The sequence below is a fragment of the Erpetoichthys calabaricus genome, chromosome 9, assembly GCF_900747795.2.
Source record: "Erpetoichthys calabaricus chromosome 9, fErpCal1.3, whole genome shotgun sequence".
Classification (NCBI taxonomy): Eukaryota; Metazoa; Chordata; class Cladistia; order Polypteriformes; family Polypteridae; genus Erpetoichthys; species Erpetoichthys calabaricus.
In genome coordinates, this window is record NC_041402.2 from 9,243,398 (window position 1) to 9,270,842 (window position 27,445).

At 42.2% G+C, this 27,445-nt stretch overlaps 2 protein-coding genes across 2 annotated transcripts in view; one reads left to right on the forward strand and one right to left on the reverse strand.

Moving 5' to 3' along the window:
• Positions 1-27,445, forward strand: part of scai (suppressor of cancer cell invasion) — a 404,273-nt gene that overhangs the window by 365,500 nt on the left and 11,328 nt on the right. The window contains exons 15-17 of the mRNA XM_028809140.2: positions 11,036-11,117; positions 20,080-20,152; positions 23,723-23,896. Of these exons, the coding sequence (XP_028664973.1) occupies positions 11,036-11,117; positions 20,080-20,152; positions 23,723-23,896 (329 nt within the window). The remainder of the gene's footprint in view (positions 1-11,035; positions 11,118-20,079; positions 20,153-23,722; positions 23,897-27,445) is intronic.
• The window catches only part of LOC127529167 (uncharacterized), a 445,804-nt gene that overhangs the window by 288,741 nt on the left and 129,618 nt on the right, over positions 1-27,445 (reverse strand). The window lies entirely within an intron of this gene.

Consider the following 27,445-nt stretch of genomic DNA (forward strand, 5'->3'; position numbering starts at 1 on the left):
TCCCCACCGCAGTGGGTCTCTGTCTGGTTGAATAAGATGAAATCCATCCAGAATTAAAACAGTGGCAGACATATCAGGTTTATGCCAGCTCTCCGTATAACACAGAATGCCACTGTACTGTGTGCTCCATGACCCACTATGAGTGCATACAGTTCATCCATCTGAATGACAGCGATCGAAACATTTCCCATTACAATGGATGGCAGACCAGTTCTAAATCTTTTTCACTTTTCTCTTTTCTCACGCCGGCACGTCACCCTCTTCATCTGTGGACAAACAGACCCTGCGGTAAAATGAAACTGAGCTGCTTAGGGAAAGAAGCTAATTACGGGAGTGTTTAATACACCTTGCTATTACTTTCTAAGCATCTCGTACATTACCAGGTGTTGCAGACATAAGGCAGCTTTCAGGTCCTCTTTGCGACTCTTTCCAAGTTCGCAGCCCATTTGAAGTACAAGAGAGATGAGACAAGCCAATGCCTGGATTTGAGCATGTGTACATTTAAAATCCATTTATCCAATTTCTAGTGGCTACTGTCAGTGACAAGCTGGAAACCACATCAAATCTAATCTTAATCAGAAGCAGTAACTAGTAATACAAGTTCAGAAACAAAGAGAAAAATAGTATGAGACACAGAGTTTCTGTAAAAAGGCTGCTGCTTGCGCAGTGCCTGTAATTCACAACGCCAAGTACTATGAATGGGATGGCCATGCTAAAGAGTCTCATTACATTAAAGAGAGCTTCATAACAGTGGCGCACATTAGACTAATCTAGATGAGAACGGGCCGTTGAGTCCAACAAAGCTCACTAGTCCTGTCCATTTCATTCTTCTAAAAAAACATTAAGTCGAGTTTTGAAGGTCCCTAAAGTCCATACTGTCTACCATCCTACTTGGTCGCTTATTCCATGGGTCTGTAGTTCTCTGTCTGAAGGAAAACTTCCTAATGTTTGTGTGTCATTTACCCTTAACAGGTTTCCAGTTGTGTCCCTGTGTTCTTGATGAACTCATTTTATAGTCATAGTCTCAATCGACTGTACTAATTCCCTTTGTAACCACAAGGGGGCGTCACTGAGCTACAAACCACAGACACACTTAGGCTCCAATAAAGGGTTTTACTGACCCCCCCCCCAACACCTTCTTTACAAGAGTAATAACGTAAAACACACCAAGCACAATCCTCCTTCCTCCTCCAAGAGCGTAGCCCACTGCCTCCTGACTCTGACTCAGTTCAAATGACATCCCAGTCATCCAGAGTACTTCTGGGTGGTATGGAAATCAGGTAAGTCCACCTCCCTTTCGCAGACCCCATAGTCCCTGACAGGGTTGTGTTTCCGGACTCCATTTCCCATGCAACTCTGTGGGTGTCCTAATCGGGTTTAGCCCCGAGGAACACTGCCACTTACCATTTCGGGGAGTGACCTGCTCCTGGTGAGTCCATTCTCCAGGTCCTTCCATTATGTCCTCCTGGCTGGGTATGAAACCTTCCGTTATCTTGGCCAGGTTGCCTATCCTTCCTACTGTGCACCCACACCTTCATAATTTTAAACACTTCACTCAGGTCTCTTCTTAGTCTCCTTTTGCTTAAACTGTAAAGGCTCAGCTCTTTTAATCTTTCCTCATAACACATCCCCTGTAGCCCTGGAATGAGCCTAGTCACTCTTCTCTGGACTTTCGTGGACTTAGTTAAACCACTTGTTCACCCAACAAAGAGATTTTTGCCTCCTCTTCATGTAAAATTTGGACTATGAAAACTGTGAACAAGGAAGGTGAAAAATTTAGATATTTGAGGCAGATGTTTCCACAAATGACTGATGCCAAGATTAAGGAAGGCCACAAATCAGACACGTCATCAATAATAAATGGTTCGAAGATCTGCTAGTGCGACCAGAGGAGATTGCGTTGAAGGCATTCAATGATGTCATTGGCAACTGTAGAACACCAAACATACAAAACCATGAAAGCAACATGTTGCTTAGGATTCGTTTTCAACATTCACACTTGGAATTCTTTGCTGCTAATCTTTGTGCACTTAGTGATGAACATAGGGAAGGATTCATTGGGACTTTACATCAGGGAAAGTGGAATCCATCAGTGTCGACTCATTATTGTTGGACACTGAAACAAGTTGCATCAGATGAAGAGTACAAATGAAAATCAACAGTAAAAATGTCTTCTGTCACCTCAGCTCATCTTCCCGACCAGTTTTCCTGGTGATGGTTGCAGTGGCAGCAGGCCAAGAAAGTTGTCCCAGGTTGTTCCCACCTACAGATTCCAACTCTTACTGGGGAGTTCCGAGGCATTCCCAAGTCGTCCTTCCAAAGTGTACTGGTTCGGCCCAGTGGGGCATGCCTGGAGCAGCTATGGGGGGGAGCCTAAAGCCTATGACATGCCCAAATCACCTCACCTGGCTACTCTCGTTTCAGAGGACCAGCAACTGTAAATTGAGGATTTCCTAAATCGTGGAACTTCTTACCCTATCACAAAGTGTCATCTCAGCTACTCTGTGAAGAAACCTCATTTCTGATGCAGTCTCATTCTTACGGCCATTAGCCACAGGTCATGACCATAGACAAAGACAGGGATGTAGATCCACCAGTAAACCGAGAGTTGTGACTTTAGACTACACGGACTGGTGTGTGGGCGGCACAGTGGCGCAGTGGTAGCACTGCTGCCTCGCAGTTGGGAGATCTGGGGACCTGGGTTTGCTTCCCGGGTCCTCCCTGCGTGGAGTTTGCATGTTCTCCCCGTGTCTGCGTGGGTTTCCTCCGGGCGCTCCGGTTTCCTCCCACAGTCCAAAGACATGCAGGTTAAGTGGATTGGCGATTCTAAATTGGCCCTAGTGTGTGCTTGGTGTGTGGGTGTGTTTGTGTGTGTCCTACGGTGGGTTGGCACCCTGCCCGGGATTTGGTTCCTGCCTTGTGCCGTGTGCGGGCTGGGATTGGCTCCAGCAGACCCCCGTGACCCTGTGTTCGGATTCAGCGGGTTGGAAAATGGATGGATGGATGGACTGGTGTGTGCTCGCCAAACAGCTTCCACCACTCCAATTCACTTGTCAATCTCACACTCTTTTTCCGTCACTCATGACCAAGATCTCGAGATATCTGAATTTCAGAAATTTGAACCACTAAAGGCAGTTGTTTCTCCCTCATCTGGACAGAGTAATCCACTCTGTTTCAACAGACAACCTTGACCTCAGAATTGGAGATGCTGATCCTCATCCCGAAAGCAAATCGCTCAAGTGTGTGCTAAAGGTCAAAGTTAGATGAGGCAAAGAGGACAACATCATCTGTATAATGGAACAGTACCCCTATTCCCCCCAAGTGGACACCCTCACATCCTCGGTTTCACCTTCATATCTTTTACATGAAGAATCCTGTCCATGAAAAGCACAAACAGGAGTAGTGATAAGACACAGCCTGGATGGAGTCCTGCAACCACTGTCAATGAATCTGATGTATTGCCAAGTATTGCGACAAAGCTCTCACGCCATTCATGCAGGGAGTGGAAAGCACGCAAGAGCAGCTCTGTTATCCCCTTGTTCCAGCAGCACCACCCATAACACACACAGAGGGACACGGTCATATGATTTTTCTAAATCTGCATAACACAGTTCATCTTCCTGGTACAGATGTTACAGGTTGCAGGGGACCCAGACTACATGTGTGTTGTAGATTTGGAAGAAAGCAGAAAACACATTTTTAGCTCAATTGAACAAATGCAGTGTGTCAGCATCGCTAAAGCTGATGTCGCATTACCCAACTTCTAGTCATAGGGTATGTCAGATGTGCCAACAGAGGAAAATATATAAGATGAAATAACCTATGTAGATTAATATGTAATTGAAGTCATATAGAACAGTGTTTCTTATCATTGAGAGATCTCATGCAGTGCATCCGGAAAGTATTCACAGCGCATCACTTTTTCCACATTTTGTTATGTTACAGCCTTATTCCAAAATGGATTAAATTCATTTTTTTCCTCAGAATTCTACACACAACACCCCATAATGACAACGTGAAAAAAGTTTACTTGAGGTTTTTGCAAATTTATTAAAAATAAAAAAACTGAGAAATCCCATGTCCATAAGTATTCACAGCCTTTGCTCAATACTTTGTCGATGCTCCTTTGGCAGCAATTACAGCCTCAAGTCTTTGTGAATATGATGCCACAAGCTTGGCACACCTATCCTTGGCCAGTTTCGCCCATTCCTCTTTGCAGCACCTCTCAAGCTCCATCAGGTTGGATGGGAAGCGTTGGTGCACAGCCATTTTAAGATCTCTCCAGAGATGTTCAATCGGATTCAAGTCTGGGCTCTGGCTGGGCCACTCAAGGACATTCACAGAGTTGTCCTGAAGCCACTCCTATGATATCTTGGCTGTGTGCTTAGGGTCGTTGTCATGCTGAAAGATGAACCGTCGCCCCAGTCTGAGGTCAAGAACGCTCTGGAGCAGGTTTTCATCCAGGGTGTCTCTGTACATTGCTGCAGTCATCTTTCCCTTTATCCTGACTAGTCTCCCAGTCCCTGCCGCTGAAAAACATCCCCACAGCATGATGTTGCCACCACCATGCTTCACTGTAGGGATGGTATTGGCCTGGTGATGAGCGGTGCCTGGTTTCCTCCAAACGTGACGCCTGGCATTCACACCAAAGAGTTCAATCTTTGTCTCATCAGACCAGAGAATTTTCTTTCTCATGGTCTGAGAGTCCTTCAGGTGCCTTTTGGCAAACTCCAGGCGGGCTGCCATGTGCCTTTTACTAAGGAGTGGCTTCCGTCTGGCCACTCTACCATACAGGCCTGATTGGTGGATTGCTGCAGAGATGGTTGTCCTTCTGGAAGGTTCTCCTCTCTCCACAGAGGACCTCTGGAGCTCTTACAGAGTGACCATCGGGTTCTTCGTCACCTCCCTGACTAGGGCCCTTCTCCTCCGATCGTTCAGTTTAGATGGCCGGCCAGCTCTAGGAAGAGTCCTGGTGGTTTCGAACTTCTTCCACTTACGGATGATGGAGGCCACTGTGCTCATTGGGACCTTCAAAGCAGCAGAAATTTTTCTGTAACCTTCCCCAAATGTGTGCCTCAAGGCAATCCTGTCTCAGAGGTCTACAGACAATTCCTTTGACTTCATGCTTGGTTTGTGCTCTGACATGAACTGTCAACTGTGGGACCTTATATAGACAGGTGCGTGCCTTTCCAAATCATGTCCAACCAACTGAATGTACCACAGGTGGACTCCAATGAAGCTGCAGAAACATCTCAAGGATGATCAGGGAATCAGGATGCACCTGAGCTCAATTTTGAGCTTCATGGCAAAGGCTGTGAATACTTATGTACATGTGCTTTCTCAGTTTTTTTATTTTTAATAAATTTGCAAAAATCTCAAGTAAACTTTTTTCACGTTGTCATTATGGGGTGTTGTGTGTAGAATTCTGAGGAAAAAAATGAATTTAATCCATTTTGGAATAAGGCTGTAACATAACAAAATGTACAAAAAGTGAGCCGCTGTGAATACCTTCTGGATGCACTGTATGGTGAGTCAAAGATGACTGTCAAGATTTGTCCATCTTGGTAAATTGAGCACATTAGAGATAGGAGCTGAAGTATATTGGGCAACAATGCTGATTGTTTGGACAACTCACCACAACTTAGTTCATGAACCAGTGCAACCCACCACAATGCAATAGATAGATAGATGTGAAAGTCACTATAGGATTGATAGATAGATAGATGGATGTCCCCAGTGGGAGATTTGGCAACTACCATTATAAAAAATAGAAATTTGTGACCCTCTGCAGCTAAAAAATGGGTTGTGACGCTGTGGTTAAGAAACACCAATACACAAAAATTCTCTCTTTTAAGACATATACAGTGGAACCTCGGGACACAACCGTAATTCGTTGTCTAGTCGTAACCTGATTTGGTCGTGACCCGAAGTAATTTCCCCCATAGGATTTTATGTAAATACAATTAATCCATTCCAGACCGTACGAACTGTATGTAAATATATTTTTTAAAGATTTTTAAGCACAAATATAGTTAAGTATACCATAGAATGCACAGCGTAATAGTAAACTAAATGTAAAAACATTGAATAACACTGAGAAAACCTTGAACAACAGAGAAAACTAACACTGCAATAGTTCACACTATAGCGCTACCAACCGCTCGGTAAAAACACTTTTTTTTATTGAGCTTTAAGCACAGGGAAAAAAATGAACATTTGAAAAATCCGTAATTTATAAACAACCAAGTAAAGCAACATTGCAACAATGCACGCTACGAATCGATCGCTGTAAACAGAAGTGAAGTGGAGGTTAAAATCCAATAGAAAAAAGTCTTCATTAAATATAACGAGGTTAAAACAATTCTGGAATCTGTCTCTTTAAAAACAAGCCAGTGCATTCTTTAACTGTCTTCTTGGCCTTATGTGGCCAGCCCTCTCTCTCTCTCTCTCTCGTGCGGGTGTGTGTCTCTCTCACACGTCTCTCTCTCGCGCACGCTGTCTTTCTCTCTCGCGCTCGCTCGCTGCACAGGGAATGGACAGGGAGAGACTGAACACATGCGCACAAACCGAAAGGGGAACTGGCTTGTTCATATACCGAGTGGGTGGTCGTAAACAGATGCAAAAGTTTGGCGAACTTTTTGGTCGTACCCGATTTGTACGTGTTCAGAGATGTTCATGAACCGAGGTTCCACTGTACCTAAAATTTGCCAATACTTTGTAGAGGGAGCCTCTGTATGCAAAAATGGTCTACTGCATGCTCTATAAGTGTACCAAGTTTCAATGATGTTGGTCCACTGTACATCTAAGGAAGTGGTTTGTCCATCCATCCATCTGTCTGTCTGAATCCAGCATTTACAGTCCAGGTTGGAAAACATCTGTGAACACTAGTCAGTTCTACAAAAACTAACGCTGATGTCACATTACACAACTTTTGGGAGTGTCAGACATGCCAACTGCCATTGCTGATCTCCTCAACAAACCACATCAAAGAGCTGTATGATGGATAAACAGCTACGAAAAGTCAGGCTGCAATCTTGGCCTTCAGTTTTATTTTTCTCCATTCTGTTGTGGTATGCAAAACATGAGACATCAGAGAGACAAACTTCTCTTCTATATGTCAGGTCCAAAACACCTGCATTCTTTATTTCTCGTTGCTACCGTTATATGTGTTGTACTTCCTGATGAGGATACATTGGTTACCAGCACTCGTGCACACAGAGCCCAACACCTGTTTGATTTTGTCATGGTCAGACATTGACTAGTTGGAGTGACTCGTTAGGTTTGTCACATTAGGTGACCGTCTGTGACTTGCCAAGATTTTATAAATGAAGGCAATGAGCGAAAATAACTAGAAAAGTTGTCTTATGTGACAGTGCCTGAATGAAATACTCCACCCAAAGGTTATATATTTTTTTAAGTGTTACTTACCCCATATGGCTTGTAGTGATGGCCAGAAAATTTTTTCATTCTCATGTTTTCATACGGGTGGCGCAGTGGGTAGCGCTGCTGCCTCGCAGTTGGGAGATCTGGGGACCTGGGTTCGATTCCCTGGTCCTCCCTGCGTGGAGTTTGCATGTTCTCCCCGTGTCTGCGTGGGTTTCCTCCGGGCGCTCCGGTTTCCTCCCACAGTCCAAAGGCATGCAGGTTAGGTGGATTGGCGATTCTAAATTGGCCCTAGTGTGTGTGCTTGGTGTGTTTGTGTGTGTCCTGCGGTGGGTTGGCACCCTGCCCAGGATTATTTCCTGCCTTGTGCCCTGTGTTGGCTGGGATTGGCTCCAGCAGACCCTCATGACCCTGTGTTCGGATTCAGCGGGTTAGAAAATGGATGGATGGATGGATGGATGTTTTCATACAAAAGGGAGCTAATAAACTTTATGCTTCAATGGAAGTGGATGGTGGCCAAAGCAAGAAATAGCAATCAGTATCAAAACGTCCATGAAAAAAAATCTCATATTGCTCGTGTTGCATAGTCCATGTAAAGTTGTCTATACAAATACTCAAAACCTGTAAAACACTTGCATTTTCCTCTGAAATACTGATGAAACCGATTCCTCCATTAAAACTCGTGCACAATCCGGAACCCTTTAACCTGTGGTCACACCATGGAATTGAAAACCCTCCTCTCTCCCTGATTCTTTACATTGGCCAGGAGTCCTGTCTTCATTTCAAGCACCCATTTATTGTTTGTGCTGAGTTTTCCGGAAAAAATCATTAATATTTTAGCAAAAAAAAGTAGATATTTTGCTCTTTCTGAGTATAGGAATGGATAATGGATATGTGAATTATACGACACGAATTTCATGAGAAGTTTTGTTCATTTTTCCATTGACGTTTTTCACATCATGTGCTTGTGTCCAGAGTCGGCCACTGCTGGTCTTGTTCAGTTTGATTATTTGATATTTAACCTCCTTAATGCTATGTTGAACCCCCAGAAAAATGAGTCAAAAACATTGAATGTTTTCAACAATATAAAGCATTATTACATTAGTAGAAATGTGTAAATATTTGAAACCTCAACATAAATACAGTTGGAAAGTCACGTCGAGCGTCTGTCCGCTGCTCTATTGATGCAGATTCAGTACACGTTCTTCGTGTGACATGTTCTGAGAAAGTCACCAATGCACAGGCTGACGTCACAATCAGGATAGTTTTTGCATGCTTTTCTTATAATATTTTTTTCTGTTGCTTGCACGTGAGAACATCAGTGCCTGATCCGCACGATCAACGTGCCCCTTATGTTATTGTGGGCCATCACAGTGCAAAGCTTAGTGACTTCCACATTTCCCTCGACATTGTCACACACGTGCCACACGGGAGGCAGCTAAAGGGCTTGAATAAAAGTAATCCCGTGCCAGACCCTGGCGGGTGGTGGCGTGGCATCTATGCACTGACCTTATCTCTCACTTCTCTGCAGACCAGTTACAGGAAATTGCACCTGGCCCTGATGACGTCACTTCCATGTCCAGCCCCATGGATGACGTCACTTCTGGTGTCGGCCAGACTTCTGGTTCTAACTCCAATTACGTCATTTCCTCTGGTCTGCCATTTTTTCCCACACCATATCAGTTCTATTTTGAACTTGACACAGTACACATCAGTGCGCTTACAAATTCATTTTGCAGCCAGGAACAATATGTGGGGTGCTGCCCCAAATCTTTTTGTGACTCCTTGTCTTGTCTTTGATAACATAAATATATAGTTGCCACATTGTGAATAGTGCTTTGGGGGGGCTAGCATCTTTCTTGTTATTCAACAGGGTGGCGCACGAAAAACTGAAATATCTCCGACTCCAATGTCGACGTACGTTTCTTAGCCCGTACACGAAACGAGCAACGGAGCTCAATTATTTTGCAGTTTGCATCTGACCCAGTCTTATGCCACTTCTTCACCAACTCGTGAATACTGCTCTTTGCTGGTAGGTTTATGCCAGGAAAATTCTGTGCAAAATTGTCCCGAAAATGTTTCCTTAAAAGAACTGGTAGACACATATGCCTCCACTATTCCAATCCTCTGTTGCAGAGAATACATCTTCTGGATCTCTTGCATGCATGTCTATACCCACTGGTTGGTTCACAGCTTCCTTACTAATGCACAGTTGGGGCTGCTGACCCCGTCGTGACAACGAGGCTCTGCAATCGTAACGGCACCCGCCTGTATAATAGCTCGAGCCAGCCGGTCATAGACGGTTCAGTTTTTCGTGCACCACCCATTACTTTTTTCTACATAGATACTGCTTCCTGCTGCAGCGTTATGTGACTGAAGTCACCTGGCATATCACAGTGGTTAGTTTTCCAGTGCCATATGTATTAGGTTCACCAGCAGTGTCAACGTCTGATGACCAATTTACATTTTCATTACTATCACTTGTTTGAACTAAAGGTTCGGTTTCATTGTGTTCTAAAACTGACTTGATTGTTTCTCATTTACCCTCCATTGTGTTTTGGTGGAAAGCTCCGCCCCACTCATGAATTTTGATGAGTTACCTTAGAGTGACATGATGTCTTTTTTTTTTTTGTTCCTTATTTCGCTTTATACAATTTCTTGTATTTGGAATTTGTTAGTTTTCGCATACCCCTTATATCAGAGCGCAGGGTCAGCCATTGTATAGCACCCCTGGAGCAATTACAGGTTAAGGGTCTAGCTCAAGTACCCAGCAGAGTAGGATCTCTTTTGGCAGTGATGGGGATTCGAACCGGCAGCCTTCTGGATACCAGCACAGATACTAGATGGCAGCAGAAAACTGTCCCGAGTATTATTCAGGGTTAAAAATGTAAAGCGGATCATTACGTGTAACCCCGAGCCTGACTCAGGCTTAACCGTAATTACGCAGAATTCCACATCCAAGTCACACTAAGGGTTTATGCCCAGGAGGTTAATTTCTCAAGGTTAAAATTTTTTCTTGGCCACCATGACAAAGTATACAAGGTAAGTAATATCATTTTGGGGTGGTACATTTCTTTAAGCGATTAAACACCTTAAATTCAGTAAAGTTCATTTCATGTTTCTCCAAATTCCTATGTGATACGGTCAATCTTAAAATTGTTTTTGTGTTTAGCTTGAAGTCTTCTATCATAATCATCAAAACACTTTCAAGAAGCAAAACATTTGAAATAATATGTTGTACAGTGAGAGAGTTAGGCGTAAGGAAGCCATTACAGTACCAATCTCCTAGCTGTAATTCATTTAAGCAAAGAATTAAAGACGGGGAAGAAGACGAACCAACAGAGCATGTGTGTTCATGACCAACAGATCGCCCCTTCTCACGGCTGGCCATGACTGACCGATCCAGCTTTATTATTGCTCATCTTTCCAGACGCCTCCACCTTTCTTCTTCTTGTCTTCTCATTGCTGTTCAGGATGGCCGGTGCTCTTCTGCTTTCCCTGGGGTTAGTTAGTCACTCTTTGGGCTCCTCACTGATGACAGCACAGGGTTTTATGATTTTTTTAAAGTAAATATACTACATGAATTTCTATCTTTAATGGACAGTGTCTCTCTTTTTCTTTCTTCTTATTTTGTTTTTTTTTGTTTTCTAAGCCTCCATCCAGGTGACCTGTACCCGTTCACTCGAAAGCCTTTGTTTGTTATTGTAGATTCTTCTAACAGTGTGGCCTATAAGGTAGGTGGCACCGTTCCATGTTTTCAATGTGTAAAATATTGGGGCGTTTATAGGTCTCATCCTTTGTTCCTCGTCGTATTCACCTTGACATTCAAAACCTTCTCTGATTCTTTAGAATGTACCAGTGATTGTCACAAATTACCCAAAATATCTACAGATCAGTGTGGAAAAATGTATTTATGAAATTCTAAACAGCTGCTGTTTTACAGATTTTATCTTATATATGACAGGCTTTGAAGGTTCACTTTGAGAAAAGAATCCATAAATATTTAAATATGTGTGTGTGCGTCTCTGTGTAGCATTGGGAGACTTCTTACACTCCGCTGGTGCTGAACTGTGAAGCGGCCCTGCAGTCATTCTGTCTGTGACTGTCTGTCTATCCGTTATATAATACCTTTTACATCCATCTGTCTCTGTTTTATGTACCACTTTTTACACCCTATCTAACCTACACATCTATCTATCATATAGTGCCTTTCCTATCTATCTATCTATCTATCTATCTAGATAGATAGATAGATAGATAGATAGATAGATAGATAGATAGATAGATAGATAGATAGATAGATAGATAGATAGATAGATAGATACTTTATTAATCCCAAGGGGAAATTCACATCTATCTATCATATAGTGCCTTTCATATCTATCTATCTGTCATATAGTGCCTTTCATATCTATCTATCTATCATATAGTGCCTTTCATATCTATCTATCATATAGTGCCTTTCATATCTATCTATCTATCTATCTATCTATCTATCTATCTATCAATTATATAGTGCCTTTCATATCTATCTATCTATCTATCTATCTATCTATCTATCTATCTATCTATCTATCTATCATAGTGTCTTTCATATCTATCTATCTATCTATCTATCTATCTATCTATCTATCTATCTATCTATCTATCTATCTATCTATCTATCTATCTATCTGTTTATGTAGTGCCTTTCATATTTTTGCATTTCTGTCTATCCTAGGTTTTTCACTTCTATTCCATATAGTGTCCTTCAGGTTTATCTGTCCTTCTGTGTTTCTATCCATATGGTGCCTTTTATGTATACCTATCAATTATACAGTATGTAGTTTCTTTCATCACCCACTGTCTTCCTGTTCTAGCTTTTATAACATCTTTCACTATTACCTTTCTATGTATGATAGTTTATGTAGCGCCTTTCACATCTATACAGCATGTGCTTGGCTGTCTGTCTACATATATATAGTGACTTTTACCTCTATCTTTATTGTATAGCGTGTCTTTTATATCTGTCAGTCTTTTCCTCATATATTTATATGGTGCCATTTACATTTGTCTATCCTAATTTATATATGTCTTTCTCATTGATTTATTTTACAATATATAGAGCCTTTCATATATATCCATCTATGTCTTTCTGTTTAAGTTCATATAGTGGTAATCAAAACTATTTATTCATTATTATATATTCTGCCTTCTTTTGATCTCAAACCCAAATATCTTCAGCGTATAGCAAAACCTAATGAAGTGCCCTTGCCTTTCCAGTTCTTTCAGAAGGACTGTTGTGAAGTGAAGAATAACTGTTTATTAAAAAATGTTCTGCCCCTTAGTAAAAAGTTCACACCCCTTTTGAATTTTAAACACACCCCTTCTCTTCACTTAGGTTCACCCCTGTCGTTGAATTGTTGCCATCCACTTCCACACAGTGTAGACAGCATGCATGTTCTGTTAAAAGTGTGCAGCCTCTTTGCACTTCTCGGCCACCATAGAAGAATACTGAGGCTTTCGAACCTTTGGACTGCCAACCCGGCTGTTTCCCTTTTAATAAAATAAGACCAAAAATAAAAAAGATTAGCCCCTCTATGCATATACAAAACAAAAGGCTTTACTGCTCCTCGTACATCAAGGCTTGACATAATAGAGCACTCGTGCAGTGGTTATCAGACTAACATGCTTCATGGCTGCCCCGATTGCATACTGTAGCTCTGGACCCAGAAGGGGCGGTGCTTCTGATGTATGGTGGGGGCGGGGCTAGGTCTCATTTCCTGATATTGGGTCCACACAGAGAAAACCTCTGTGGGGTGGAGTGGTGACTCTGAGGCTAAGGATCTGCGCTGGTATCCAGAAGGTTGCCGGTTCGAATCCCCGTCACTGCCAAAAGAGATCCTACTCTGCTGGGCCCTTGAGCAAGACCCTTAACCTGTAATGAGCTCCAGGGGCACTGTACAATGGCTGACCCTGCGCTCTGACCCCAAGGGGTATGCGAAAACTAACAAATTTCTAATACGAGAAATCGTATAAGACGAAATAAAGAACAAAAAAAAAAAAAAAACCAGAGATACAGTTAGCGACTGTGCCCCCTCCTTTTTGGTGGTGGAGTTTACCTGCCTTACCTGAGCAACTTGAGAAATCCCTTAGCATGAATGTCCATAAGAAATTTGGAATCATTTTGATGAGAACAATCCATTAAGCATAAGAATCTCATCAACAGACTGCCTCCAAAAATAACGTCAAGTTGACTTTTGAAGGCCTGCCAAATACTGGACTGGTTGTCCTCCACAGTGTTACCCTGCCCTCTGGTGCTTTGTTGAGCAACTACAACATTAGTAGACTCATTGTTAGTCATTTTTGGGTTGTTCAAGACCCAGGACTGTGGTAATAGCTCCCCCTGTTAGTCATAATTGGCATCACTACCTCTCATACCTTTAAAGAATCTAAAACTAAATCCGGACTCATCAGACTGCAATACAGGGTGGTCCAGATTTAATTATGCAACTTTTAATGCAATGTAGGAAAGCACCCGCTATTCGACTAACAACCCTCTCCCAGCCATTTTGGAATGCAGGGCAGGTGCTGCCATCTATCGGCAACAAAAAGAATTTTTTGTGAATCCTTTATGTAATAAACGTAATAAGTTATACCGTTATGAAAATTGCATAATTAGATGTGGACCACCCTATAGAATGACAGCACAGAGAAAACTAGGCAAAAGATTAGACCACCTCGCTACTGCATTTATTTCCATCCATTTATCCATTTTCATACCTGCTTATCCACAGCAGGGTCGTAGAGAAGCTGGAGCCCATCCCAGCAAGCATCAGCTGCAAAGTTGGAATGTTTTAAATAAATTAGCTGCCTTCCAACTTTTATTTTATTGACTGCAGCATCTTTTTGCAGAGAAGAGCAGAACAAGGACCTTTCCAAGAACAACCACTCATATTTTTTAAAGCATAAGTTTCTGAGAGTCACTTGGCAAATTAATTGCAGGACTTGAACTGTCAGCCTAATGCAGTACACTAACCTCAAAGCCTGCTAATCAGCCATTGTTATAAAAACATTGTATGTGCAAATTTATAATTCATTAGCATCTCTCACCTTATACATTTAACTTCCTTCATCTCAATTGCTGTTATTTTTTTTATCATTATTTTGTGTGAAATGAAATTTTGCTCCCCCTTGTGGTTATTTTCCATAAAGCAGTTGCAGGAGATCGCAAAGGAAAAAAAAATCCAACACAGGCTAAACGAAGGGGCTGATGTATCAAATGTGTCAGTTTGTTGGCAAATTGTTTGTGCTTGTTTTTGCAGTGCTTTTATACGTACCTAGATGCCCTTTCTTTGAAATATTATGTTGCATTTGTGACTGGTGGAAGTGGCCAATACAAAGCAAGCGTAAACTGATTTGTCGACAGAATGGGTGCTAAATTACCAATAGAAGAACTCGGCCACCAACATCTTCATTTTTATCACGTTCTGACTGGAAGGGTTGGGCCATCTTGGGGTCTGTAGGTGGGCGCTAGGCATCTTCATGGGGTCGTCTCTTCGAAGTGCAGATTGAAGACAGCGCCCTGTCTCGTCACGGAGTGATACCGCTTACTTCGACATCCCCAAGCTCACCTGCGTGACCCGAGATAAGGTGGCTTAGAGGTTAGCTCGCATCCTCACAGGTCCTAAATCCTGAGTCGGCATCCCACATCGGGCTGTTGGCTGTGTGGAGTTTGCACATTCTCCCCATGTCTCTGTGGGTTTTTTTATTAAAACCCTTTTAGGGCTGATGTTGACTTTTGTCGAAATTCAGGGGTAGAGGATGGTAATCAGCTGTAAATGGCGACAGAAGTCGCCCTTACTTTTTAGTATGACTCTATTTGCTTGAAGGAAAGTTATGTAGCTTTGTTGATTTGACCTTGATTCCCTGTGCATGCAAGAGAAGTGAAGAGCAAACATCTGGTGAGACTAAAGCACCAAAGCAAAATACTCCATGGACATTTTACGTATTATCGCTGAATCGCACTCTGACTTTTTGGAGTCTGAGTTTGATGCAAGTGATCTGGAGATATATATCAAAAATGAAAGTGGGGTAGCAGCATCAGTCTATTGGTCCCCAGCTGATCATGGTGCTGAACACGTTCTTGTAGATGATACGCTTACAGCAGCGTTCGCCTAGGAGGACCACCACTTGTGATGACGAGAGGTACAAACCATATTTCATCACACTTCGACTGCCACACCGTCGCCCACCTGATGTGCGAAGACAGAGGGGTTGCCGGCGCGCCATGCATCCCTGCTGGCCATCAAGCTGCCCCTGCCCAGCCACTGCTGCCAGAGTTGCCAAACAGGCGCCAACAGCAGCCACAGCATGGAGCAACATACATTTTATGTTGATTTATAGGTGAAACTAGTGCATTGTGTGCTTTTCAGAAAGCTTAGTTTTTTGGAAAAAATATTCAGCCCTCAAAGAGTTAAATGGTAATATAATGCTAGCCCTATGCCAGTGTAAGTGGGCCTTAGGATGGTCGGGTGCCCTGACTCTAGGACTGGGTTTTGTGTTCTTTCCAATGATGGTAACTACCCCCTTAGACCAGTGTTTCGCAACCTTTTTGGTCCCTCCGTGGTGAAACGGATTTGACTATCTGAGCTTTTTCCCCCATGGTGTAATTACCACGATTTACAGGCACTAACTGGTATAAATATTATGCAGTGCTGTCGATCATCTAGGTGGCCCACCACAGCTCACTTGTGACCACTTAAACACACACACCCAGTGACGCCAACCCACGACTCAACGACTGAGTAACGCTGCCTTAGACTGACGTTTCATTTCTCTGTTTTGAGGATGGATGTTGGTGTTTGAGTGAGTGAGCCCCTCTGATGGATTGCTTCGTGCCGTGTGCCTAATGCTACCAGGCTCGGCTCTGACCCCCTCATGACCCGGAAGTGAGTTTAGCCAGTTAGAGAGTATTGTGCTATAAAATCGCTAGAGCTCATTCTATCAACTGTATTATAATCTGCTTTTGTTTTCAGCCTGAATTTTTGTTTTATTGAAATGCAACCGTAACTACAGTTACTTTAAGGGCTAGTAACAGCAACGGAATGTGGAGGCCCCTTCATAACACTGCACACCAGCAAGACTCATGTAAACAGTCACAGTAGTGGGCTCACCTTGGACCTCTCCAGAAGTCTGTAAAGTTAGATTAAAATACTTAAAAAAATACAACCACATGTACACTCAGACATCAGCCGTGTGTATGCAGAATTTTACCCTTAAGTCATATTTGGCTGCTTGTGCCGACAACTGCATGAGCGTCCCTGATGTGTGCAACTTCAGTCTGTCATCGGGCGTTGTGGTTAATGTAGAGCGTGGGAGTCCTTGTCTGTTGTCACATTCCTTTTCTGTTGTTTGTATGCCTGGTTGTCCATCCATCCATCCAACCCGCTATATCCTAACTACAGGGTCACGGGGGTCTGCTGGAGCCAATCCCAGCCAACACAGCGAGCAAGGCAGGAAACAAACCCCGGGCAGGGCGCCAGCCTACTGCAGATGCCTGGTTGTCATGTTTATTATTGGTTGTCTGTATTCATTATCATTCATTGATGATGGTTTGTATTCATTGTGATTTGTCGTATTTGGGATCAGTTGTCAGATTCGTTGTCTTTTGTCTGTGCTCATTGTGCTATCTCTTGTAAGTATGCGTTGTTTTATTTGTAGTTCATTGTTGTCTATATTACTGTCATTTTCTGTATTCACTGATGCATTCCATGTTGGTTGTTATTTGTTGTCACTTGTCTGTGTTCTTTGCCGTATTCATTGACAGTTGTTTCTGTTCAGTGTTTTGTTGGTTGATATACAGTGCATCCGGAAAGTATTCACAGCGCATCACTTTTTACACATTTTGTTATGTTACAGCCTTATTCCAAAATGGATTAAATTCATTTTTTTCCTCAGAATTCTACACACAACACCCCATAATGACAACGTGAAAAAAGTTTACTTGAGGTTTTTGCAAATTTATTAAAAATAAAAAAATTGAGAAAGCACATGTACATAAGTATTCACAGCCGTTGCCGTGAAGCTCGAAATTGAGCTCAGGTTCATCCTGTTTCCCTGATCATCCTTGAGATGTTTCTGCAGCTTCATTGGAGTCCACCTGTGGTAAATTCAGCTGACTGGACATGATTTGGAAAGGCACACACCTGTCTATGTAAGGTCCCACAGTTGACAGTTCATGTCAGAGCACAAACCAAGCATGAAGTCAAAGGAATTGTCTGTAGACCTCCTAGACAGGATTGTCTCAAGGCACAAATCTGGGGAAGGTTACAGAAAAATTTCTGCTGCTTTGAAGCTCCCAATGAGCACAGTGGCCTCCATCATCCGTAAGTGGAAGAAGTTCGCAACCACCAGGACTCTTCCTAGAGCTGGCCGGCCATCTAAACTGAGCGATCGGGGGAGAAGGGCCTTAGTCAGGGAGGTGACCAAGAACCCGATGGTCACTCTGTCAGAGCTCCAGAAGCCCTCTGTGGAGAGAGGAGAACCTTCCAGAAGGACAACCATCTCTGCAGCAATCCACCAATCAGGCCTGTATGGTAGAGTGGCCAGACGGAAGCCACTCCTTAGTAAAAGGCACACGGCAGCCCGCCTGGAGTTTGCCAAAAGGCACCTGAAGGACTCTCAGACCATGAGAAAGAAAATTCTGTGGTTGATGAGACAAAGATTGAATTCTTTGCTGTGAATGCCAGGCGTCACGTTTGAAGGAAACCAGGCACCGCTCATCATCAGGCCAATACCATCCCTACAGTGAAGCATGGTGGTGGCAGCATCATGCTGTGGGGATGTTTTTCCGCGGCAGGGACTGGGAGACTAGTCAGGATAAAGGGAAAGATGACTGCAGCAATGTACAGAGACATCCTGGATGAAAACCTGCTCCAGAGCGTTCTTGACCTCAGACTGGGGCGACGGTTCATCTTTCAGCAGGACAACAACCCTAAGCACACAGCCAAGATATCAAAGGAGTGGCTTCAGGACAACTCTGTGAATGTCCTTGAGTGGCCCAGCCAGAGCCCAGACTTGAATCCCATTGAACATCTCTGGAGAGATCTTAAAATGGCTGTGCACCGACGCTTCCCATCCAACCTGATGGAGCTTGAGAGGTGCTGCAAAGAGGAATGGGCCAAACTGGCCAAGGATAGGTGTGCCAAGCTTGTGGCATCATATTCAAAAAGACTTGAGGCTGGAATTGCTGCCAAAGGAGCATCGACAAAGTATTGAGCAAAGGCTGTGAATACTTATGGACATGGGATTTCTCAGTTTTTTTATTTTTAATAAATTTGCAAAAACCTCAAGTAAACTTTTTTCACGTTGTCATTATGGGGTGTTGTGTGTAGAATTCTGAGGAAAAAAATGAATTTAATCCATTTTGGAATAAGGCTGTAACATAACAAAATGTGCAAAAAGTGATGATGCGCTGTGAATACTTTCTGGATGCACTGTATTTATTATCGGTTGTCTGTATTTATTGTCATTCATTGGTGGTAGTTTGCATTCATTGTATGTTGTCGTAGTCGTTTTCTGTTTTCTGTGTTCATTGTGGTGTTCCTTGACAGTTGTCTGTATTTGTTGTCATAAGTATTCATTGTTATATTTATTTTTCATTGTGTTTGTTTTCAGCTGTCTGTATTAGCTGCCAGTTTCTGTATTCACTGGTGTATTCAGTGTTGGTTGTTATATTTGTTGTCAGATGTCAGTTGTTTCTATTCACTGTCTGTTGTGGTTTGTCATATTTATTGTTGGTTTTTGTATTTGTTGTCATTCTTTGGACATGTTTTTTTACTCAATGCGTGTTGTCATATTCCGTGTAGGTGGTCATTGTTTCTATTCAATGTGTATTTTCGTTTGTTGGTATTTGTTGTCATTCTTTGGTGCTTGTTTGTATTCATTAAGTGTTGACCTATTAAGGGTCGGTTCTCATATTCCTTGTTGATTGTCTGTATTTGTTGTCTGTTGTAAGTATTCGTTGTTCGTTGTATTTGCTGTCAGTTGTCTGAATTAGAGGCCAGTTTTCGTATTCATTGTTGGTTGTTTCATTCGTCATCGGTTGTCTGTGTACTTTGTCATATTCATTGTCGGTTGTTTCTATTCACTGTCTGTTGTCGTTTGTCATATTTATTATCGGTTGTCTGTATTCGTTGTCATTCATTGGTGGTGATTTCTATCCATTGTGTGTTATTGTATTCTTTGTCGGCTGTTTGCTTTCATTGTCTCTGCTCATATTCAATGTCAGTTGTTGTATTAATTGTCGACTCTTATATTCAGTGTCGGTTACCCATTCATTGTCGTTCATTTTCTTTTCTATTTTTGTATTCAACGTCAGCTGTCTTTATTTCTTGTGTGTTGTTTGTATTATACTGCTGTTAGTAGACAGCAAACGTGAATTTTTTGCTTATTCCCTGATCATTTAGTTCTGGCTTATCCACTGGATAAATGGACAAGTGGTGTTGGCCACTGGGAAACCCAATATGTAAAAGATCAGGAAGACTCTAAGAGGGCAGTCTTCACAGATCAAGCCCTGCTGTGGATGGGGGATTTGCTTAAAAATGTTCCACATTTGTTCTTCCATTGTTTATCCTTGTTGTACATTTCATGTTAAACCGAAGAAGTCCATTTAACACTCTGAATGATTTTTTTTCTTCTTCTTCTTCTTTTCAGAATTTCACTAACTTGTTTGGTCAGCCTCTGGTGTGTCTGCTTTCACCGACTGCTTATCCTAAAAGCATGCAAGGTATTGTAATCAGCATTCAGACATTTTTGGTGCACCGAGATTCCGAGTGTGTAAACCCGAGTACTGGGCTATGATGAGAAGGGCATAGGTTGAAATGTTAGAGATCCGTCTTAATTAAATAGATACAGATGGATCTTGCTAAGCATGGACTTGACTAATGACGCCAGATTTAGCAGTGGAAGTTTGTGTTTCCTTCAGTAAGAAACTAAGTGGGTTGTCCCGAAAGTTTTGCAACACAATCCTCTTTCTTACTGACAATTCCCTCTAGGATTGTCTGACCAATTTGCAGGATAACTAGATGGATTTGTTACACTCATTTTATTCTCCATTATCTCCATCACTGCTTTGTGTTAGGAACACACCAGACCCTGTGTGAATCTGAACGCACGGACATTTCTCTAACAAAATTTTACCCAAGGAGGCCATGTTTAAGGAATCCAGAGAGGAGAAGAGCTTAGGGAGCAAGATCTGGGCTGTAGGATGGATGAGCTAGAACAATCCTCCCGAATATAATAAGGTTGTCAGAACTGTGTATGGTGCAAGGTTATAATCAGTTAACGAAAACTAAAATCAAAACTGAAGCTATTATTAAAAAAAACATTCTCGTAAACTGAAAAAAAAATAATTAACAAAGCCGAAATGAAACACTAAAACCAAATGAAACTATTAAAGTAGCTGGAAAGACTAACTGAAATAAAATAATAATTTACTAAATATATATATTTTTTTTTCGTTTTTGAATGAATATTCATTGCCATTGTAACTTTTAACTCTAAAACAGAAAGTCATCCACCACAAGCTGCCCGTATATTCATCCAGCAAACGGCGGCTGATGACGGAGGGCGGGTGTTCACCCTGCATTTGCTTAAATTAAAAAAAAATAAATAAAACTTTGTGGGCTACAGTGACTCACCATGGTGAGAATACAATATTATAAGTATTGCCCCAGGACGTGTAGCACTATGCTACCTATGCTCACCACCTGGTTAATTTGCATGCATAATTAGCCATGTGCCCAGCTACCTTCTCATAAAAGCCTTAAAGGAGCACACCACCTCCATGACAAAGAAAACACATGTGACCCTATGAAATAATAATAATGAAAGATCTATTACTGTTTACAAGTTTTACTTCTTCATGGTGGAAAAAAGGGCAAAGCATCTGCACATAGATTAGAAACAAAACAGACATTCAAGTGACACCCAGTGCTGGGACTGTAAACCTGAGTTCCTTAAACTTTTTTCTTGCAACCCAATATTGCCTTACCTAGTGCCTTCGAGACCCAGTCCATGACGACCATCTAATCAGGTGTGGGGACTCCCTCTCCACCGATAATCATAGTACAGCAATATTGATTGCTTAAATTGCTTGTGGCGATATATAGCGATCCTAATTGCGTACAACTCATCTATTATAAAAAATAATCTCAGGAGGGAGATGAGGGAGACGAGACGTGAGCTTCTCGGAAGACACTTTGACGTCCCGCAAGACAAAAGGACAGCTGCTGTACAGGCATTTAAATGATTAACGCGCAGCACGATGACAAAAAAACGCAGCTCGCAAGCAGCAGCAGAAAGATAGCAGATGATCCAACCGCATGTCCTAAGTGTGCATTCAGCCCCCCTTCACAACGTGAGCAGCGTAATACGACCCGCGAGAAAGAGATTTAACCACACCCGGGGCTGGAAATAAAGGACAAAGAGTAAATGACAAAGTAGAACATCGTAAAGAATTCAGAACTGTTGGCGCAGTACACATGCACAGCAGGTTAGAGATAATGGAAGTACGAAAATTCCAAAGTCTCAAAAAAGGATAGGAAAGGTCGCAATAGCGCAAACAAACAGAAATTATTACTCCGAGAAATAACAGAACAGTGAAACGAGATCGAATATATTGTTCGGATTTAAACTTTAAGTTGGAGACTTGTAGATCGTCTAATTCGTGTTGCCGGCGAGAATTAAAAGATTCCAAAAACGTGGGCATGGTATGAAGTCCCACGAGACAGAGACTTTTAACATGAGATTCTTTCAAGTCACACCCTACTTACAACTACTTTCAAACAAGACCACGGTCATCTAACCTCAGTCGTGTGAATGCTTTTGTTAGAGATGCTTCCTGTGCTCTCAGCTCTTATAAATTTTATCAGGACAATAATTTTATACGTTCAAGATGACATGTCATGCGGTGGGCTGGTGCCCTGCCCGGGGTTTGTTTCCTGCCTTGTGCCCTGTGTTGGCTGGGATTGGCTCCAGCAGACCCCCCGTGACCCAGTAGTTAGGATATAGCGTGTTGGATAATGGATGGATGGAAGATGACGCGTCAACGACAAAGCAAAGAAGAAAGAGCATGGACAAACATTCAAAATAGTCGTTCTATTTATTAGAGAGAAAGAAACGATATTCACTCACAGGCAGTTATACATTGTGTTGTCACGATGGAAGTCCAAACACGGAATCAAAATTCAATGCGATCTTGAAGAAAAGTTAATTCCAAATATTGTTTTTACAAAAGTTTTAAAGTAAAAGTGACAATAATGCATATGTAAGAATCCCCATGAAAATAACAATCTCTTTAAATTGTACAGTACATCCAGATAGAAACTGGAATACAGACAGTTGACCACAGTCCCCTTGGCATCTTTCTGGCTTCTTCTTAAAGAAACCTCTTAATTTTCCTACTTCCCAACAACCCTTGTACCTTCTGAATCTGCCTAACGGCCAAATACAGTCAGGGTTGCTGGGAGTTGTAGGCAATTTCAGTAGCTCTGCTATGTATCATCGTATTTGCCATTGCTTTTCTCAGTGTGTAAACTCAAGCTGCAAATGAATGTCTAGCATGGTAGACGTTTCCTCTTTCTGTTTCCGCCAATGCACGCATGCCCAGTGTAGGTGAAGAGCTACATCCTGTATACATTTTCAGTCATTTTACTGTGGGTGGAGATAATTTCGTGAACAATATGAAAATACAAGTGTGGATGTGGATCATTTTCAATTAAAAACACAATTTTTAAATGAAAATGTAGTAGTGTGGATGTAGCCTGAGAGTGAGGTGTTGCAGTTCAATAAAAAGGAGTCATTTGCAGAGTATGCCTCATATTTGTGGACATCCATGAAGCTTCAACAAGATGAAGATCAATATACCTGGGTAGTTTCACAATTTGAGACACCCCACTGCAGTTGTGGAGCATGTGTGTCAGGGCAGCCAATGAGCAGGTGGGTCTTCAGCTAAAAACTTGATCTTGCTTCAGTGTTGTGCATGAGATGATTTTCTGGAAGTAGTTTATTTAAAAATTAGTTAGCAAAAATACATATCTTTGGGGTGATGGGAGCAAATGCCAAGTTCATCATTTGACTTGTCACAAGTACATTTTACGTAATTCCAGCATCATTTTGACTCATCAGAATGTAATGGAATGACTGGTTCAAATACTGTAATGCATTAAATGTCTGGTAACCAGCAGAAATCGCACCTTCTGTGTGGATGTGGTCAATTCTGTCATATGTGTCATGATTGTGTGCCTCGTCTTTGAGGTGTAATGCCTCCTGCCTCTTTGTTTTGCTCATTTTGTAGATCAGTCCCAACGAGGAAGCCTCTTCACGCTTTTTCTATACAACCCCCTGATGGCCTTCCTTCACACATGCGGTTTGTCCAGTATGCGTAGGGGATTGTGGGACAAATGTCAGGATTATCTGCGAAAGGTCTACCGGGATGTGGGTCAACTGATCACTCGCGCCCGCTCTATAGGTAAGGTTGATTATTTCTGGTCACCTTTTTTGGTCTGCATTGTAAAGGTCTGGTGTTGTATGATATGTCCTCTTGTTGAAAGAGTGGAGTGTGTAGCATGTACTGATTCCACACAAATGTTTGTGTTAGTCCCTTCCCGTGTGTGTGAATACGTACAGTGCATCCGGAAAGTATTCACAGCGCATCACTTTTTTCACATTTTGTTATGTTACAGCCTTATTCCAAAATGGATTCAATTCATTTTTTTCCTCACAATTCTACACACAACACCCCATAATGACAACGTGAAAAAAGTTTACTTGAGATTTTTGCAAATTTATTAAAAATAAAAAAACTGAGAAATCCCATGTCCATAAGTATTCACAGCCTTTGCTCAATACTTTGTCGATGCTCCTTTGGCAGCAATTCCAGCCTCAAGTCTTGTTGAATATGATGCCACAAGCTTGGCACACCTATCCTTGGCCAGTTTCGCCCATTCCTCTTTGCAGCACCTCTCAAGCTCCATCAGGTTGGATGGGAAGCGTCGGTGCACAGCCATTTTAAGATCTCTCCAGAGATGTTCAATCGGATTCAAGTCTGGGCTCTGGCTGGGCCACTCAAGGACATTCACAGAGTTGTCCTGAAGCCACTCCTTTGATATCTTGGCTGTGTGCTTAGGGTCGTTGTCCTGCTGAAAGATGAACCGTCGCCCCAGTCTGAGGTCAAGAGCGCTCTGGAGCAGGTTTTCATCCAGGATGTCTCTGTACATTGCTGCAGTCATCTTTCCCTTTATCCTGACTAGTCTCCCAGTTCCTGCCGCTGAAAAACATCCCCACAGCACGATGCTGTCACCACCATGCTTCACTGTAGGGATGGTATTGGCCTGGTGATGAGCGGTGCCTGGTTTCCTCCAAACGTGACGCCTGGCATTCAAACCAAAGAGTTCAATCTTTGTCTCATCAGACCAGAGAATTTTCTTTCTCATGGTCTGAGAGTCCTTCAGGTGCCTTTTGGCAAACTCCAGGCGGGCTGCCATGTGCCTTTTACTAAGGAGTGGCTTCCGTCTGGCCACTCTACCATACAGGCCTGATTGGTGGTTTGCTGCAGAGATGGCTGTCCTTCTGGAAGGTTCTCCTCTCTCCACAGAGGACCTCTGGAGCTCTGACAGAGTGACCATCGGGTTCTTGGTCACCTCCCTGACTAAGGCCCTTCTCCCCCAATCACTCAGTTTAGATGGCCGGCCAGCTCTAGGAAGAGTCCTGGTGGTTTCAAACTTCTTCCACTTACGGATGATGGAGGCTTCTGTGCTCATTGGGACCTTCAAAGCAACAGAAATTTTTCTGTAACCTTCCCCAGATTTGTGCCTCGAGACAATCCTGTCTCGGAGGTCTACAGACAATTCCTTTGACTTCATGCTTGGTTTGTGCTCTGACATGAACTGTCAACTGTGGGACCTTCTATAGACAGGTGTGTGCCTTTCCAAATCATGTCCAGTCAACTGAATTTACCACAGGTGGACTCCAATGAAGCTGCAGAAACATCTCCAGGATGATCAGGGGAAACAGGATGCACCTCAGCTCAATTTTGAGCTTCATGGCAAAGGCTGTGAATACTTGTGTACATGTGCTTTCTCAAATTTTTTATTTTTAATAAATTTGCAAAAACCCCAAGTAAACTTTTTTCACGTTGTCATTATGGGGTGTTGTGTGTAGAATTCTGAGGAAAAAAATGAATTTAATCCATTTTGGAATTAGGCTGTGACATAACAAAATGTGGAAAAAGTGATGCGCTGTGAATACTTTCCAGATGCACTGTATATCTCCTTATATGTCACATGGCAGTTTTCTTTTCCTGTGCAGGATTGATACTTATATTTTTAGTCACTTAGAGAACAATTGAACCTGCTCACCGTTTGACTCCAGGGTGCTGTAAGAAACAGAATACACACACATAAAACTTTTCTAACAGTTGTGAGATGTCTGCCCAAGTTTACCACCGTATCTCTTGTTGAACTTATTTTGAAGTAACAGGCTCAATCCACTGGACTAATTCCTTTCATAATTTTAACCACTTAAGTCATGTCACCTCTTATTCTCCATTTGCTCAAAATGAAAAAATTCAGCTGCGTTAGTCTCTTCTTATTCACCTCAGTCCTCTTCTCTTGACTTTCTCTAGCACTGCAATGCCCTTTTTATAATATGGAGACTAGAAGTGCACACAGTACTCCAGGTGAAGCCTTACTGCTGTGACATATATAGCATTACCTCACCTGACTCGTACTCCACACCTTGTGATTTATGACCTAACATCCTATTAGCTCTCTTGATCGCTTGGATGTAGCCAGTGATGAGGCCACTACGACAACAACAACAGCATTTATTTATGTAGCATGTTTTCACACAAAATATGTAGCTCAAAGTGCTTTACAAGATGAAGAAAGAAAAATATAAAAATAAGGTTAAGCAACGCTAAGTAACAAAGAATAAAGTAAGGTCTGATGGCCAGGGAGGACAGAAAAAAGCAAAAAAACTCCAGAGGGCTGGGGAAAAAAAAAACAAAATCTGCAGGGGTTCCGAGGCCACGAGACCACCCAGCTCCCACTGGGCATTCTAACATGAATGGTGTAAATCAGTACAATTTTGTACATATAGGTAGCACTCTAAATTCCCACTTCTTTTAGTCAGGTCACTAACCTCTCATGTGGGACCTTATCAAAAGCCTTGTAAATAATAGCATAAGCACCTCTCTGGTCACCTGCTTTTGTTGCTTCTTCATAGAACTCCCAACATGTCAGGAAAACCCAAGCTCCTCCATCTAAACCCAAACTGACTGCTCACTAACACACATGTCCTGCTCGATCTTCTCCTTAATAATTCCTTCAATTTGTAACCCGTCTACTCTAACTGTGTGTAGAAAGGGGCCCTGAGTTCTTTACTCCAATGCCTAATTTATTATGATTCTAATTACTTTAATATTTTGTGTCTCGGGTCACTATGAACAAAACATTATTAATTAAATATAGCAATATTACTGGTCAGGTAATAACAAATAAATAAAGGTAGAAGAAGTTACCCGTTAACATTCGTTCCCAAACCAATAGTTTATACTACACAAACTTATAATAAACACCAAGAAACTGGTTTATAAAACAATGATAAACTCCCCGTTTAATTATAATCCAACAAAACACAATTAATAAACTGGAAATAATCAGGAACTATATTACACTATTAGTAATAAAATAAAAACACATTCAGTCTTGTCACTCGTATTGAAACAAAACGTTGCAGGCCTGATTCGGTGCTTGTGAGCGTTGTGACCAAAAACTTAGCGGTCATTTCACTCCACCAGGAGCAATAAATAAAATGAAAGAGGTACCTTACTTGGCAATGGTGGTATCAGTCCAACAAATCCTTCTGACCCCTCTGCCTCTGTCCGTGAGCAGGGAACCGCTGCTGAGCTAATCTAAAAGCGTCTCCGTCTCCAAATAAGCGAATGTCCACTAGAAGCGCGTTGAGCTGAGTTAGCTGCTACCTGTATCGGGTCACACTGCTACTTCCCCTTGAGTGG